Consider the following 14896-nt stretch of genomic DNA (forward strand, 5'->3'; position numbering starts at 1 on the left):
GTGTGTGTGTGGGGAGGGGAGTGGGGAGTAGAGGTGTCTCAGCATTTCCCTCCTCCTCTGCCCCAAACACCCAAGGTGTGAGGGTGCCCTGAGCTCACCCCTAAATACCTGGTACTGAGGAGTCAGTGGATGCTTCAGGTGCCATTGGAATGAGAGGGTGTGCGTGTGGCACCTTGGGGCCTCTGCCGTGGGACTTCCTCCACTAGCAATGTCCTCATCCTGGCACTGGGTGACAGCCCTGCGTGGACACGTGTTGGAGCAGCTCCTGCGGGAGGGAGTGTGGGTACTCGCACTCTTCTGAGCCCAGAGAGGTCAGCCACAGTGCTCTGCCGGGCCGAGCAGTCTTGGGGGCGGGGCGGGTGGAGGTGCAGGCGGGGAGAAGTCCAGGCTGGTGAGAAGAGGCGTGGGCTGCGGAGGGCTGAGGTCTCCCTCCCAGTGCGGATGCGGGGGCGTGGCTTCCACTGCGGAGAGGAGTGGGCTGGGCAGGTTCCCCGGGCCTGAGTGGAGTGCGGAATGGCAGCGCACCAGGGAGCCTGGCAGGTGGGCGCATGCTTGGAGCTAGGTGGAAGCTGGGCTGGTGGAAGGAGAGGGGTCTAGAGGGAGGGGTCTCAGGTCGAGTTAGGATGGGGGCTTCTCTTCTGTGAGCTTCTTGGACGGACCCCCCCCCCTTGTCATGGAGTATGGGGGCCCTTGAGTCCCCAGGACCTGATCGGTGGCTGTGGCTCTCTGGGGTCCTGCAGGCGGCCAGGGGCCGAGGGGAGCTGTGGCTCCGTGGTCAGTGAAGGTGCAGCCCCGCACCTGGCTCTCTGGGGGGCAGCCTACGCTGCGGAGAGGCGGCTCCTTGGAATGGAGCCTGTGCACGGGATTGGGGGAGGGGCAGCCGCAGGCCCAGCGGGAGAGACCGCTACCACCAGGCTCTGCTCCCTCGCTCTGGCTGCAGGTGGCAGATACGGGGCTGTGGGGTGCGTGCGGGCCCGGGGACTGGGCCTTCCCTTGGCTGAGGTGCTTTAGCGGCCCCGGCCCTCCTTGTTGAGGATGCTCGAGGCCCGGCCCCTCAGGACGCAGGGCAGTGACGCTGCCGGTGCGCTGGAGGGGCGGGGACTGCGGGAGGGCTCTGCTCCCCTCCCGGGCCCTAAAGCCCGGAGTTTGGGTTCCAAGGGTGAGAGATTTGCATATCTGCGCCTAACTGGGGCCGAGGAGGGACAGCAGGTAATAGGGGAAACCTGGGGGATAGCCAGGTAGCCGGGCCCTAGACCGCATCGTCTGCTGGTGAGCTGAGGGGAGCCTTTCAGGAGTGAGGGGTATCTGTGATCCTGGCCCCAGGACAGATCCTGGGGGCTGGGATGCTGGGTAAAGAAGGGTGATGTGTTTGTGTGTGGGGTGGGGCGGGGCGAGTCAGTGGTGGTGAATTCCTGTTGCTGACATCTGCTTCAGTATCTCTGAGTCCTTGGGACTTGGGACCCAATTAAGCTGCCCTTTGGGCTTGCTTCATCGGTGCAGGGGAGCCCCGAAAGCACTGCCAGGATGTGGGTTTAGTCCTTTATGGACACTGAGTCCCTGTGCCCTGGACATTCCCTCTTATTGGCTTTATGAATCTGCGTATTAAGCCAAATGTCCCTGTTTGCTTTGGAAAACATGATCATGGTATTTATGGGTCGGCTTCCCTTCCCCTTGGAGATCAAGCACTTTCTCTCTTGACCAGTAGAGGGCAGTCACTGACAGGACGAAGCGGGGTGGGGGTGGCGGTGCAGAAAGGTGGCTGTTTTCTGGGGCTGGGAGAAGAGGTCTAGGAGCTGGCCTGACCTCTGACCCCTGACCATGCTTTGCTTTTCTCCACAGCCTCCCACAGCTGTATTGCTGAGCAAGCTACTGAGGCTTGTTCTTACCTGATGTGCAAGGGAACAGGCAGGCATGGGGTTCCGGTGGATTTGGGGCACATCTTTCAGGGGGTGGCTATAATTTTCAGTCTGGCCATTCCAATCCAGCAGTCCCCCAACTTGCGGTAGAGGGAATAATCCTGCTTAAATTGTCCCTTGAAGTCAGGTCCCTGGATCTCCTTCAGAATGGTGCTTTGTGGGAAATAAGCAATAGGCTTCTCTGTGCTGTGGGCATTGTGAGCCAGCGTTTGCGGGAAAGTCAGCTCCAGTGTGACCTTGACCCGACTTCATCTTGTCCATTAGCTCTGACTCCATTCTCAGGCTGGTGATTCACTGGCACTGAAGGGAGGCTGCACCTGGCTGGCCTCACAAGCTTTGGGTGGTGGTGGATGACATGACAGGGGGATGGGAAAGAGGACTGATTGCTGGGGGTGTCCCATTTCCCCCCTCCCTGAGTCAGATCTGGAAACGGCTGCCCCTGCAGGCACCTCCCCGCCAGGGAGGTCAAGCACTGAGAGAGAGGCCCTGGAAAGAGCCTGGGATGCTGACTCCCCAAAACTCAACCCCAGCTGCCTACTCCACCAGCCAGCTGGGACTCCCAGAGCTGGTGGCCAGCTGGATAGGGACAAGAGAGCAGTGTGCAAGAAACAGGGGCTCCCTGGGCACGGCTGGGAGGGGGGTGCTGAGGGAGCCTGAGAGGACTTCCTGCAGCTGTCAGGTGTGTCTGGGGGCTGTAGCGAGGGGGGTGTAAGAGCAGCTGGCGCCCTTGAGGAGGGCCAGAGGGATCACTTGTCAGCTCTAGGAATGTGTAGGTTCCACGGGGGCTTCATGGGGTGACTGCAGTTCCCTCTAGCTGGGGCTGTTGTCTGTGTGTGTAGGTGCTATTCAGGAGACATCCTATGGCCCGGAATCCTCTAGCTTTGGCTGGGGGCATCGCAGGGTTTAGGGGCATATTTGTGTGTTTTGAGGGGGCTTTGGATCTTGGCCAGCTGGACTGGGAGATTCTTCCCCCCACCCCGGCTCTTGGCTGGACTGCCCCGCTCTGGCAGGCTGCCGGACTCCTATTTCCGTCGGGCACCAGGGTAACAGGGCCACATTAGGGCCTGAGCCAGGAGACGCCCAGCCAAGGCTGGGACTGGGAGATGGGGGAGGGTCTCCGAAGGGTCTGCCTGCAAGGTCCAGGACCGACTCTCTGGTGTCCAAGCCCCCAGCTCAGGCTGTGCACTAAGCCCTCACAGCCCCAGACAAGCGCGACGGGGGCCTCTTTGTATATTGCTGCCTGATTGACCTGGCCCCCACCCTAAAATCCCAGGGGTTGTCTGCAGCTCTGGGGGCTGGGGTGGAAGCCAGAGACAGGGGCCTTGTGTGCGGGGAGGAGGTGGGGGCAGCGCGGGTGGCTGGGAGGAAGAGTCCCCCCATTCCCGCCGCCCTCTTGGCAGTGATTCAGAAAGGTCCTTTTTCAGCCAGTGTCAGAGCTGCTCAGCTGTGGAGGGAGGGGGGAGGGAGGCGGGCTGTCGGGGGAGCCAGGGAGTAGGGCTGGAGCCGTGACCACTGCGCTGGAGAGAAGACAGAGAAACAGGACCGAGGACCCAGGCTGCAGTCAACTGAGAGAAGAACTAACTCTCTCCTGCCAGGGTAGCCAGCTGTGGAAACAGCTGTAGAGCAGAGAAAAGGGGACCACCCTATTCTTCTGCTCCATTTCCCACCCCTGGTGTGGGATTTGGGGGGTCTCTGGGGCAGACCTCTGGCCACCTTCACTTCTGGGCAGAACCTGAAATTCAGGAGCTGAGACCACTGCCCACCCCACCTCCCTCGGGCCAGAGCCCCGGTGACCTGGTCAGGGGGTCCAGCTCCGTGGAGATGCCAGCAGCTCGTCGGTTCCCTGGCCTAGAGCTCTCCTTCCCTCTTCTGGCCAGACTCCGGCGGAGACTCTACACAGTGAGTGGGGGGTTGTGGGCGGGAGCTGGACAGACTGAGAGGCAGCCCTGCGCTGAGGGCCAGAGAGCAGGACCGGGCTGCTTGACAGGGGTCCAGGGCCTCCCTGCTCCAGCGGCTGCATTCTTGGTGGCGAGTGCGTCAGGAGAGCGTGTGTGGGAAGTGTGCGTGCCGGCCATGAGAGCCACACGTGTCAGACACAGGTGTGTGGACGGGGCTGTGCTGGGGGCAGCCGCAGCAGTGCTCTGTGCTTCACCGACAAAGACACGGGCTAGAGAGGGAGGGAGGGGAGGGAGGGGACATGTCCAGGGTCACCCTGGGTGGGGTGGTGGAGACCGGACAGGGACCCTGGCTGCTTTCTTCTCACCCAGGTCCCAGTGTTCTCTCTAGTCTTCCCCCACACACACGCACACCCCCACCCCACGTAGAGCAGCCCTGTTCCTGGGGTTGGGGAGCAGGGAGAGGAGGACCCAGCTGAGCAGGGAGATTTGTTAGCTGGTGTTTCATGGGTAAAGGAACAGGGCAGACTGTGCTTTCTAAGCAGCTTCTTCAGGGGAGTGGCCTCTGGGTCTCTCCCAGCCCGGACCACACAGGGCAGGGCTTGGAGCTGTTCTCAGGAGTGGCTGCCTCCTACCCCCAGGAGGGTAGGAATGAGTGGCCTGGAGCCCTGGGATTCGGGGACTGGGGAGGAAGCAGTGGGGATCTTCAGACCACTTGCCCTGGTGGCCAGCCTCTTCTTGGGCTGAGCCGTGTAGGGGGTGGGATCCTTTTGCTCCAGGGATGGAATAGTGATGGCGGAAGTGCTGGCTGGCCTCTCCTGGTCACGCCACAGAGAGACGGGGCCTAGGTTAGTGATTTTCACAGGGCACCTTTGGGGCTTTCTTCTGGAAAGCAGTGGTGCCCTGCCCTCTTAAGTCCACACCCCCTTGTTTGTAACAGATGGCTTTGCTGTGGATAAGTGAATTAATACAGCTAAGTGCTCAGAACTGTGCCCAGCATGTAGTTAACTGTAGTTGAAGTGTTAGAGTTTTTATTTTTCTTAACTAAAATTAAGAGAAATACAACCTGTTTACTCTGTGTGTGTGTGGTCAGTCAACTTAATGCCTCCTGTAATATAAAGGAGAACCAAAAGGAAATCGATTGTAGCATTTCGTGTATTCTAATACGTCAGTACAATCTGACATTACCAAGCAGTCAGATGCTAAGACCTCAGGTAGAACCAGCACGGCAACATCTACACAAGTGCTGACTGAGAGGAGAGTTTTGAAATAGTAGGATGGGCTGCCTTCAGTGATATTTTTCTGAATGGTGGACAACTTCTGCTAAGTTCCAAACAAAGCAAAAGGCCAGTTTTCCCTCAGTTTACACAGTAGCTCCATTCCAGGAAAATTCAGTCTGTATTAACACTGTAAAAATACTTTCTTGTTCATATGTAAAATGGGATTTGATTTATAATCAGATGATTGTAAACAAATTTCTCACCTGCATGAATTAAGTTGTATGGGATTTGGGACAGTGTGTGAGTCCCCCAGCCACCCACTCAGTGCCACTAATGGTCCCCCAACACTGTGACAGCCAAAAATGCCCCCTAGGGGGCTGTATGGCCCTCATGAGAACCATCTGAGTGAAGGGTTAGGGCTTAAAGTTTGGAAACCCCCTTCTGGCCCAGCCACTTTGGTAGAGGAGCCAGGGTTTGAACTGAGGGCTTCTCTTTCCCAGTGGTGGCTCTTTGTACTGCCCTGAGCTGCCTGGGAGAGTCTGAGCTCCTGGCACTGGGTTGGCAGCAGCGCTGGGAACTGTGAGAGCAGGAGGCTCATGCTGGTCCCAGGCTGTGAGCACCTGCTCTCTTAGTGCGACCTGTGATGAGCGCTGGGGGACAAGGCCACCTCCAAGTCGGGAGGAGGGGGTCTTGGGGCAGCTGGCCTTTTCCCTCATCCCTGTCTTCTCCAGTGGGGATTGAACACGGGTCAGGGGCTGGCCAAGCCCTCAGCTCTGACGGGTCTTACTCGGACAAGGATGGGTTTAGTGTAGGGCTGCCTAGCTTTGAGGGTGCCACTGGCTTCTTTCTCTGGGCCCCAGAGGGTGTAACAGGTCTGGTGGCCCCTTGGCTGATTGAGGCCTGCATGTAATTTTGTTTGACCAGCACAGCATACACGTGTGCTTGCGTGTGTGTATTTCAAACTTGAATTAGTTGACATAGTTCAAAAGTCAGGAGAAAGATCTAATGTCAAGTGTAAACAAGGAACAGAATGGTGTGGGTAATGGGTGAGTATTTGTGTGGGGAAAAAACAAGTCTGGAAGAACGCGTAAAAGTCATGAATGGCAGCCGACTTTGGGGGTGGGGCCGAGGTGGCCGTGCGGCAAGAGAGGGAGGAGACTTTACGGCTCTCGTGTGCCTTTTGAATATCTTACGTGTGCGTATAGTACCTTTTCAAAAAAAATTTTAATAGCGAGATTTTACATGTCGATTCAGATTTCTGGTATTTCTTGAAAAAGTTGAAAGCTTTGACCACACTGGGCCAGAGTCTGTTGTGACAGCCGTTGACAGCAGTCTGAAAGCCCGCCCCAGCCTCTGCCGCTCCTTCCCTCTGACCCTCCTGTGGTCCTGGAGGTGTTTGTGTGCTGGCCTGCGGAGGGGTCTTTGGACCTGGGGGGAGGCTCATGCGATGTCAGGCACTGAGAGGAAAGTAGCTAGAGCTCATCTAGTCCCTGGGGGGTCCATCAGGTCTGGGGAGCTCATGGATGGGTCTCAAGGGGCACTGCACCCCCAAAAGTTTTGTAATTAAAACGTTATGAATAAGGATGCATCTGTTTTCCTGGAGACACACTCGATAGTTTTCATCAGATTCTCAAAGGCCTTGTGACAACAGGAGCGTTGAAGAGCCAGTGGGGAACCGGAGAACAGAGTTTGATCTCAGTTCACTCGGCCATGGATGGCAGATTTGGGGAGTAAGACCCTAACTCCAGGGCCTGGGCTGTGTCCCAACTGCCCTGATTCTACCCTTGCTGCCATAGGAGGAGAACAGGTGGCTACAGGCTCTTCTGTACAGCTGTTTTGGGGAGCAAGAAGGTGGTGTGAGTCCTTCCCCACAGCACATAGTAGGATGTGGGTGAGCCCAAGGCAGAGGCGGGGTCGCCGGTTACCTGCCTGCATCCCGTGGTCCCTGAGCCATTCTTCTCTCCCCGCAGAGGCTGGGGAGCAGCAGCATGCAGCCGGAGGAGGGCACAGGCTGGCTGCTGGAGCTGCTGTCCGAGGTGCAGCTGCAGCAGTATTTCCTGCGGCTCCGCGACGACCTCAACGTTACCCGCCTGTCCCACTTTGAGTATGTCAAGAATGAGGACCTGGAGAAGATTGGCATGGGCCGGCCTGGTAGGTGGGGGCATTGGCCTTGCCTGTCGTCGCCCCACTGACCATTTACCTCCTCTGTCCTCAGGATCGGCAACCGCATGGAAGAGCCCTCCCCCCTTTATTCCGTGGGGTGGCAGAGCTGAGAACTCTCACTGCCTGTCCAAGAGCCCCCGCGGTGGGGCAGAGGGGCATCAATAGATGCTGCACACAGTGAGTGCATGAGAGCAGTTTGCAGTCGTGAAGGTGAATTGGAGTTTGAGGAATCTTACTTAAATTTCCGGCTACTCAGGATTAACTACACACTCTGTTTTGTTTGTGCAGACATTTCTAGGGTGTATTTCTTCCATCTCCTCCTCTTTTATAAATGTAGAATTGAGTCTGTTCTGAACACCAGGGGGGTTAGTGTCCAGAGGTCTGTGGAGAAGGGAAGATAAAATCCTTCAGATGTTGGTTTGCTGCTTTTCTCCCCATCTCTCCCTTTCTCTGTCTCTCCTACAAAGATCTATTCTATAAGTTGAACTCTTTTTTTTTTTTTTCTATGTGTTTATCCTGAAAGTAGTGACTATAGCTTCTAGAAGTCACGGTGTTCCTTGTAGAACATTAGAAACTTTTGAGTGCATTCAGCCTGAAATAGCTAAATAAGTAATGGTGTGCTAATTTAGACACTGACTTACGCTGCTTTTAGCCTAGAGAGTTGATATCTGATGCCAGTAACATAATAAAATTTTATGGGAGAAAAACTCAAAATTGGGGAAATTCTGTCCGTTACCTTGATTTATTTATTTTTTCTTGAGAGTTGGCATAAGAGCACTACTGTTCAATTTTGGTGGTTAAATACCTCCATCCGGTTCGAGAAGAATTGCCTAGAAGTGGAATGCAGTGACCATCTGGTTAATGGCAGCCCCTGGTTGGTGGGGATGGCTTGTTTCCTTGGTGTCATCGTGCTGGGCAGTGTCTAGTGGTGGACTCCCCCCAGGGTGACCGAGGAAGCCTGCGATGGGCAGCAGCCTCTTGGGGGTGTGAGCGCCTTAACAGCACGGGTTCCCCTTCCTCCCCGCAGGCCAGCGGCGGCTGTGGGAGGCTGTGAAGAGGAGGAAGGCCATGTGCAAACGCAAGTCCTGGATGAGCAAGGTGGGTGGACAGGGAGGGACGTGGGAGGGGTAGCTCACTGGGGCCTCCTCTGTTGTCATCCTGAGAGCCTTCCCCCACTCCCCGCAGTATAATCTCACAGTTTGTACAGACCTCCCACCTCCGGGGTCTTATCGGGCAGGGTGCTTGTAGAGCTGCCTGGCTAAGCGTCTGTCTCCGCTGGAGACGGCACTGAGTGGCCTGTGTGTAGCCTTGGCTTCACGTCCCCTCCCGCCAGGCAGTGGTGCCGGGCATGGAACAGGCGCTTGTTGACAAGTGTGCTGTAACTTGAGCCCTCGCTTTGCCTAAGTGTTGGGGCCGGTGTCCAGTGTGGGGCGGTGGGACCGTCTGGACCCAGGACGTCTTTGCTTCCCTCATCCCGCACCTCCCTAGTCTGTGGAAGGTTTCTCTGGTCACCGGGCCCCACTGACAGCTTCCTTCCCTAAGGCCCGCCCCCACCCCGTTGCCCTAATTTGGGTCTCTGGAGTGGTGAGTCCCAGGTCTGACTCAGGGGAACTTTGCCCATTGTCTGGAAGACAATGTGAGAGGAAGTGAACCAGCCGGGCCTTCCCCCCACTTCTGGCCTCAGGGCTGGGGAGAGGGGCGGGCAGTGCAGAACAGCTGGATCTGGGATTGGGCCGCAGAGATTTCCTGGCTGTGATCTGGCAAGGGGCTGTCTCTTGGGATCCTGTGGCCTTTTCTGGGGACACTGTCCTGGTCCCTTGCCCAGGTTTTAGGGGAGGATGGGTGTGTTGGGGCGGGCGAAGGCAGGAGGGAAGAGCCACGCGGTGTGCAGGATTCAGGGGGCCTTGGAGCTACCACCGACTCACAGGATGTCCCCGGGCCAGTCGGTTGACCGCTCCAGACTTGAGGCATGTGGCCAGTAAGGCAGTGCCAGCCGCACTTGCCCAGCTCACCTCACGGGGCCTTGGGGAGGGTCCCTTGAGAAAAAGGCTGTGAAGGACCTTGTCAGCTGAACACTGCTTGCAAATGGAAGGGATGCCAGTTGCTGGGAGGAAGGACGGAGCAGCGGCCAGAAGAGGCCCTCAGACTGGAGACCCCTTCACCCCACACAGACAAGGCTCTGCCGACCTTGGGGGCAGGGACCAACTGGGCAGAGGGTGCCGCCTGAAGCCGAGGCTTTGCATGCCCCGGTAGGGTGGCCAAGTCAAACTGACAGGGCCGCTCTGACCCTCAGGGCTTCCCTCCTGTCCCCTGACCCTTGGCCCCTTCCCTCTCCAGCCCAGGCCGCAGAGTCCTCTCCAACCTTCCTTCTTTCTGAGCCCTCAGCTCTAGGCCTCCCTCCAGAAGCCCAGCTGTCTTCCCAGGCCCTTCCCCGGCAAGGCCTTGCTTCATCTGCACCCCCATACACACTCACGGTCCAACCTCAGGCTCAAATTATCCTCTCCCCAGGCAGGATGAAGAGCAGCCGACTCCCTGGGGAGGGTGGAGACAGACAGCGCCAAATGGGCAACCCAGAGACGGGGCCAGGGCTAAAAATGGACAGGAGGTGTTTGCAAGGGCCCCTAGGGCTCCTGCCCATCTGCTCGGGTGAGGGGCTGGAGTCTGTGCTGGGTAGGGGTACAGAGCAGGGAGGGGGGCAGAGGTGGTGCCGGGCTTTGGGCTATCCCTGACCCCACAGCTGGGGGTGGGACTGCAGCCCGAGGCCACACCGAGGCCGTGGGTGCCCGTTTGGAGGTGTGGTCAGGAGGGGGCGTGGGCCTCCAGCCAGGCCGCCCCCCAGAAGTTTGGCAAAGCCACGACCTGTCTGGCGGCCTCGCCAAGGACCCAGTGGGGCAGGGCTGAATGACTGGCTCTGGGGCCTCAGGGTTCCATCTGGCCCCTGGCTGCCTTCAAACAGGTGTTCAGTGGAAAGCGGCTGGAGGCTGAGTTCCCCCCTCATCACTCTCAGAGCACCTTCCGGAAGACCTCACCCACCCCCGGAGGCCCAGCAGCAGAGGGGTCCCTGCAGAGCCTCACCTGCCTCATTGGGGAGAAGGACCTGCATCTCTTTGAGAAGCTGGGAGATGGCTCCTTTGGCGTGGTGCGCAGGGGCGAGTGGGACGCCCCCTCGGGGAAGACGGTGAGCTCTCTGGGTCCTGTGGGGCGTGGCAGGCCCTGCTCTGCTCTCTGAGGCGGATCTGTCCCCTCTGCTGGGATGTGAAGGGGGCTGGGGACAGGTCCAAAGTGGCTCACCCTGGAGTCCGTGCTCAGGGTTAACTAGACACATGTTCCTTTTTTCAGTTATAAAACTAATGATCATAAAAGTTTGGAGACTTAAAAATAAGAAAAACAAAAAAAAGCCTGTAACCCACCACTCAGAGGAAGCAGAGTTAGCACTTACACCTTTTTTCCCCTTCAGACATTTTGTTGAATTTCTTTAAGATACAAATTTTAGATACAACTTTTTAACGCTTGCCCTTTCATCTTAGTATTGTATTTAAAAAATTTTCCCCGGAGGGAAAGATAGCGTGTGTGCAGTAAAGCATACAGTTCTTGAGTGTACAGCTCAGTGACTTTTCACATATGCATGGGCCCGTGTGACCACTGCCCAGATTGTGATGTAGAACAGGGGTCCCCAGCCCCCGGGCCGTGGACCGGGACCGGTCCACAGCCTGTTAGGAACCGGGCCGCACGGCAGGCGGTGAGTGGTGGGCAATTGAGCGAGCTTCATCTGCCGTTCCCCATCGCTTGCGTTAGCGCCTGAACCCTCATATCCAGCCCCGCCCCATCCCAGTCTGTGGAAAAACCGTCTTCCACGAACCCGTCCCTGGGGCCAAAAAGGTTGGAGACCACTGGTGTGGAACATCTCTGTCATCCGAGAAGGCTCCCTCATGCCTCTTCCACTGAGTATCACCTCCCTTCAAGGGAAGCCACTCTTTTGATTTCTGTCACCACAGATTAGTTTTATGGCATTATATTTAAAGCATTTTACTTCTACACCAAAAACATTTCTTATCATAACATTTTAATATTCCGTCATTGCACCGGTCATCTCTTACCTTGCGGTTGCCACTTAACTTGGGCACTCCCGCAGGAAGGGGAGGCCCGGCTCATGGCTGTTGGGGTAAGCTGCCCTCCCCCTGCCAGGCCACAGGCCCCTGGGACACGCTCACTCACCCGATGAGCAGGTCTGAGGCTGGAGTGGGGAGCAGGCTAGCCCGGAGTGTGGAGGCTGGGGCCTGTCCTGACTCTCTGCAGCCCCACTCTGGCCAGGTGAGTGTGGCTGTGAAGTGCCTGAAGCCTGATGTGCTGAGCCAGCCAGAGGCCATGGATGACTTCATCCGGGAGGTCAATGCCATGCACTCGCTTGACCACCGCAACCTCATTCGCCTCTATGGTGTGGTGCTCACGCCGCCCATGAAGATGGTGAGTGCTGTGGGCAGAAGGGGGATGGCGGCAGGGAAGACCCTGTGCCCCTCACCTCCTGCCTGTGCTGTGGTTACTCCCTCCATCCTGACGAAGGTCAGAGGTCCTCCAGATCCTGCTTTGGTCCCCCACCTGATGTGGCAAGGGGGCTCACAGGCCTGCCCCAGTACTGACCGACCCTGGTGTCCGCTGGAGCTCACTTCCGTCTCTCTGGGTTTGGCTTGTGTTCACTGGCAGAGCGTTGCACCCACGGGAGGGGCCGGTCCCAGAGTTTAGTGTTTGGCATTTGCTAACCTGAGCCTCTTTGGGTTGCTCTTCTGGGCCTCGGTTTCCCATGTTCCCTAGAGGGGAGAGGCTTGGGAAGCTGTAGGATTCCTAGAGGTCCCTGGAGGACAGGCCAGGGAGGAGCATGGAGCACGGCTCTGGCAGGCCTTGAGGGAAGGAGCTGAGGGAGGAGCAGGGCTCAGCCGTGCTTATTCCTCCTTCCTCCTCCGTGGCCTCAGGTGACAGAGCTGGCACCTCTGGGATCGTTGTTGGACCGGCTGCGCAAGCATCAGGGCCACTTCCTCCTGGGTACCCTGAGCCGCTACGCTGTGCAGGTGGCTGAGGGCATGGGCTACCTGGAGTCCAAGCGCTTTATTCACCGTGACCTGGCCGCCCGCAATCTGCTGTTGGCCACCCGTGACCTGGTCAAGATCGGGGACTTCGGGCTGATGCGAGCACTACCCCAGAATGACGACCACTACGTCATGCAGGAGCACCGCAAGGTGCCCTTTGCCTGGTGAGGGGCAGGCGCTGCCGGCTCGCGGGGCCTGGACCACCCCCCACACCCGGTCCCTACACACCCAGGCTTCAGAGCTTCCAGGGCCTTCCATACACCCACCAGCCCTTGTCTCTTCTGGGCCTGGGGTGCCCTTGTTGTGTGCCCATCCATTCACTTACCCATCCAGTAATTCTCAGGGGCCCACGTGCCAGCTGCTAGGGTGCACAGGGATAAGTGCTGTGGGACACATTAAGGCTTCCTGGAAGACGCAGTTTTAAGCTCCTGAAATACCAGGAGAAGTTAGCCAGGCAGAGACTGGCTGCTAAGCGTGTCCCAGGTAGAGCTGGGGGCAGGCAGGGCCTTGTAGACTGACGAGGGATGTTCACCTGCACACTGGGGTGGTACCTGACCCTGCCCTGGCCCCTGTGTGAGCTTATCGTGTGCTGAGACCATCATGATCCTCTGCTGTCAGAGGCTCCTGAAGGAGTGTCATCTCCTTGCTTTGGGGTGGGAGGAGTCGGTCCAGTTCTGGTTGCCAGAAAACCCTCTAACCCAGGATGTACGGTCACCCCTAATTAATTACTAACTTAATATCTAGGATGATCACACATCCTGGATCATGCCTGATGTCCTGGAGTAATTAATAGCACCTCCTTTCATACTCAGGCGTCCTGGTTTGAATGGTAAATTATAAGGTCACCTTTTTTTATGCAGCCCTCTTAAAACAATCCTGTGAAGTGAGCAGATTATTGTTATTCCCATTTCACAGATGACGAACGTGGGGCTTAGAGCTCTTGGGTAACTTTCCCTGGGTCCCACGCCCTTTGAGTGGCAGGGCCAGCTCTCCAGTCCCATGAGGTATCTCTGATTCTCCATCGAGGGCGGCTTCCTCCTCACTCCCCGTGCCTCAGTCCACCGTGGAATGAATACCCTTTGTTAGCTTCCCTGCAGTACCATTTTTCTTCCTTACCCAAGAGGGAGCTCCAGAGAGTGTGTGGGATGAGGAAAGCGACTGTGACTGTTCCCACCCATTTTGGTTCTTCCCCAGGCCCTATCCAGATTTCCCACCCACACCTTCCTGCTGAAATGACCTAAATCCTAGGATCCTGCCCCAAATCTGGAAATTGTCATCCTCCCACCACAATTAGAAAACAGCCTGAGATCTTATCCCACCCCACTTTTTGCCCCTTCTGGAGCTGCTGACCTTCTTCCTTTCCCTGACATGGGAACATCCTCCTCTCCCCACCCCAGGCCGCGTGTGGAAAAAAGACCTGAGCAGAGACAATCTTGTCCAAGTCTGTGCACCCCGTAGTTAAGAAGTCCTTAACTTCACACTGCGCCCCCAGCACCTACTGTGAAGCTGGGCATGCGGGGCAACGGCACACTTGTGCATGAGCATTTGGGGTCCACTGGCGCTGATGCAGGGGGTGGGGGTGCTCTGAGAGGCCTTCTGCTTGACCCCTGCCTCTGCCAGGTGTGCCCCTGAGAGCCTGAAGACTCGCACCTTCTCCCATGCCAGCGACACCTGGATGTTTGGGGTCACGCTGTGGGAGATGTTCACCTATGGCCAGGAGCCCTGGATTGGCCTCAATGGCAGTCAGGTGAGGGGGCTGGGGCTATGCTCCCCACAGCGTGGCTGGGGGTTGATTTGATCCTTGTCTCCCAACCTGGCCCTGTTGGAACTGGCTCCTACCTGTTGGAATCCCTGTCTCCCTTGCCCTGTGTCTGCCTGACACCCTCAGGTAAGCTGAGCAAAGAGCACGGCCCCCAGTGGTCAGGAACAGGCCGGCCTGGGCTTTTTCGCAGTCCTCCTTTGCCACGGCCCCCTGTTCAGAGGCCCCAGACCTAGGCGTAAGGGTCAGAGGCCCAGGGCACAGGCAGAGCTCTTCTTTGGGGTACAGGCATGGCGGCCAGCAGTTCCAGCTGTTCCGTGGGCTGGGGGGAAGATGAGTGGTGAAGAGCCGGGTGCTCTGCTTGTCCTCAAACTGCACCTCCCCACCACCAGATCCTGCATAAGATTGACAAGGAGGGGGAGCGTCTGCCCCGGCCCGAGGACTGCCCCCAGGACATCTACAATGTCATGGTTCAGTGCTGGGCTCACAAGCCAGAGGACAGACCCACCTTTGTGGCACTGAGAGACTTCCTGCTGGAGGTGAGGGCAGATCTGCCCCCGGGGCAGGGGTATCGAGCAGGTGTCAGCCTGAGGTGGTTAGTGACCTGTCTCTGCCCCCAGGCCCAGCCCACTGACATGCGGGCCCTTCAGGACTTTGAGGAATCAGACAAGCTGCACATCCAGATGAACGATGTCATCACCGTCATTGAGGGGAGGTAGGGAGCGCGGGGGCTGTGCCTGCACCGCTGTGAAGGGCGCAGACTGGTTGGGCCTGGGGCCCAGAGCCGTTCTGCCTCTCAGGTCCCCATGGCAACAGCCCCTCTCAGGGCTCCTGCAGCAAGAGGAGAGGGCAGGCCTGGGTC

At 57.6% G+C, this 14896-nt stretch overlaps 1 protein-coding gene across 11 annotated transcripts in view; it reads left to right on the top strand.

Moving 5' to 3' along the window:
* TNK2 (tyrosine kinase non receptor 2) overlaps positions 1–14896 on the top strand; it is a gene marked incomplete at its 3' end in the record, with an annotated part of 41579 nt that overhangs the window by 15101 nt on the left and 11582 nt on the right. For 7 of the 11 annotated variants that reach the window (XM_082654230.1, XM_082654233.1, XM_082654235.1 and 4 more), the window contains exons 1-9: positions 3409–3815; positions 7002–7182; positions 8222–8292; positions 10151–10372; positions 11506–11658; positions 12162–12439; positions 13896–14022; positions 14427–14573; positions 14655–14749. In XM_082654230.1, coding sequence (XP_082510356.1) covers positions 3738–3815; positions 7002–7182; positions 8222–8292; positions 10151–10372; positions 11506–11658; positions 12162–12439; positions 13896–14022; positions 14427–14573; positions 14655–14749 — 1352 coding nt within the window. In that variant the 5' untranslated portion in view covers positions 3409–3737. Of the gene's footprint in view, positions 1–3408; positions 3816–7001; positions 7183–7246; positions 7405–8221; positions 8293–10150; positions 10373–11505; positions 11659–12161; positions 12440–13895; positions 14023–14426; positions 14574–14654; positions 14750–14896 lie in introns of those variants that run through there. The other 4 variants (XM_082654234.1, XM_082654231.1, XM_082654232.1 and 1 more) reach the window with 4 other exon arrangements.

Source organism: Grampus griseus, assembly GCF_964374135.1.
Source record: "Grampus griseus genome assembly, chromosome: 5".
In the NCBI taxonomy this organism is placed as follows: domain Eukaryota; kingdom Metazoa; phylum Chordata; class Mammalia; order Artiodactyla; family Delphinidae; genus Grampus; species Grampus griseus.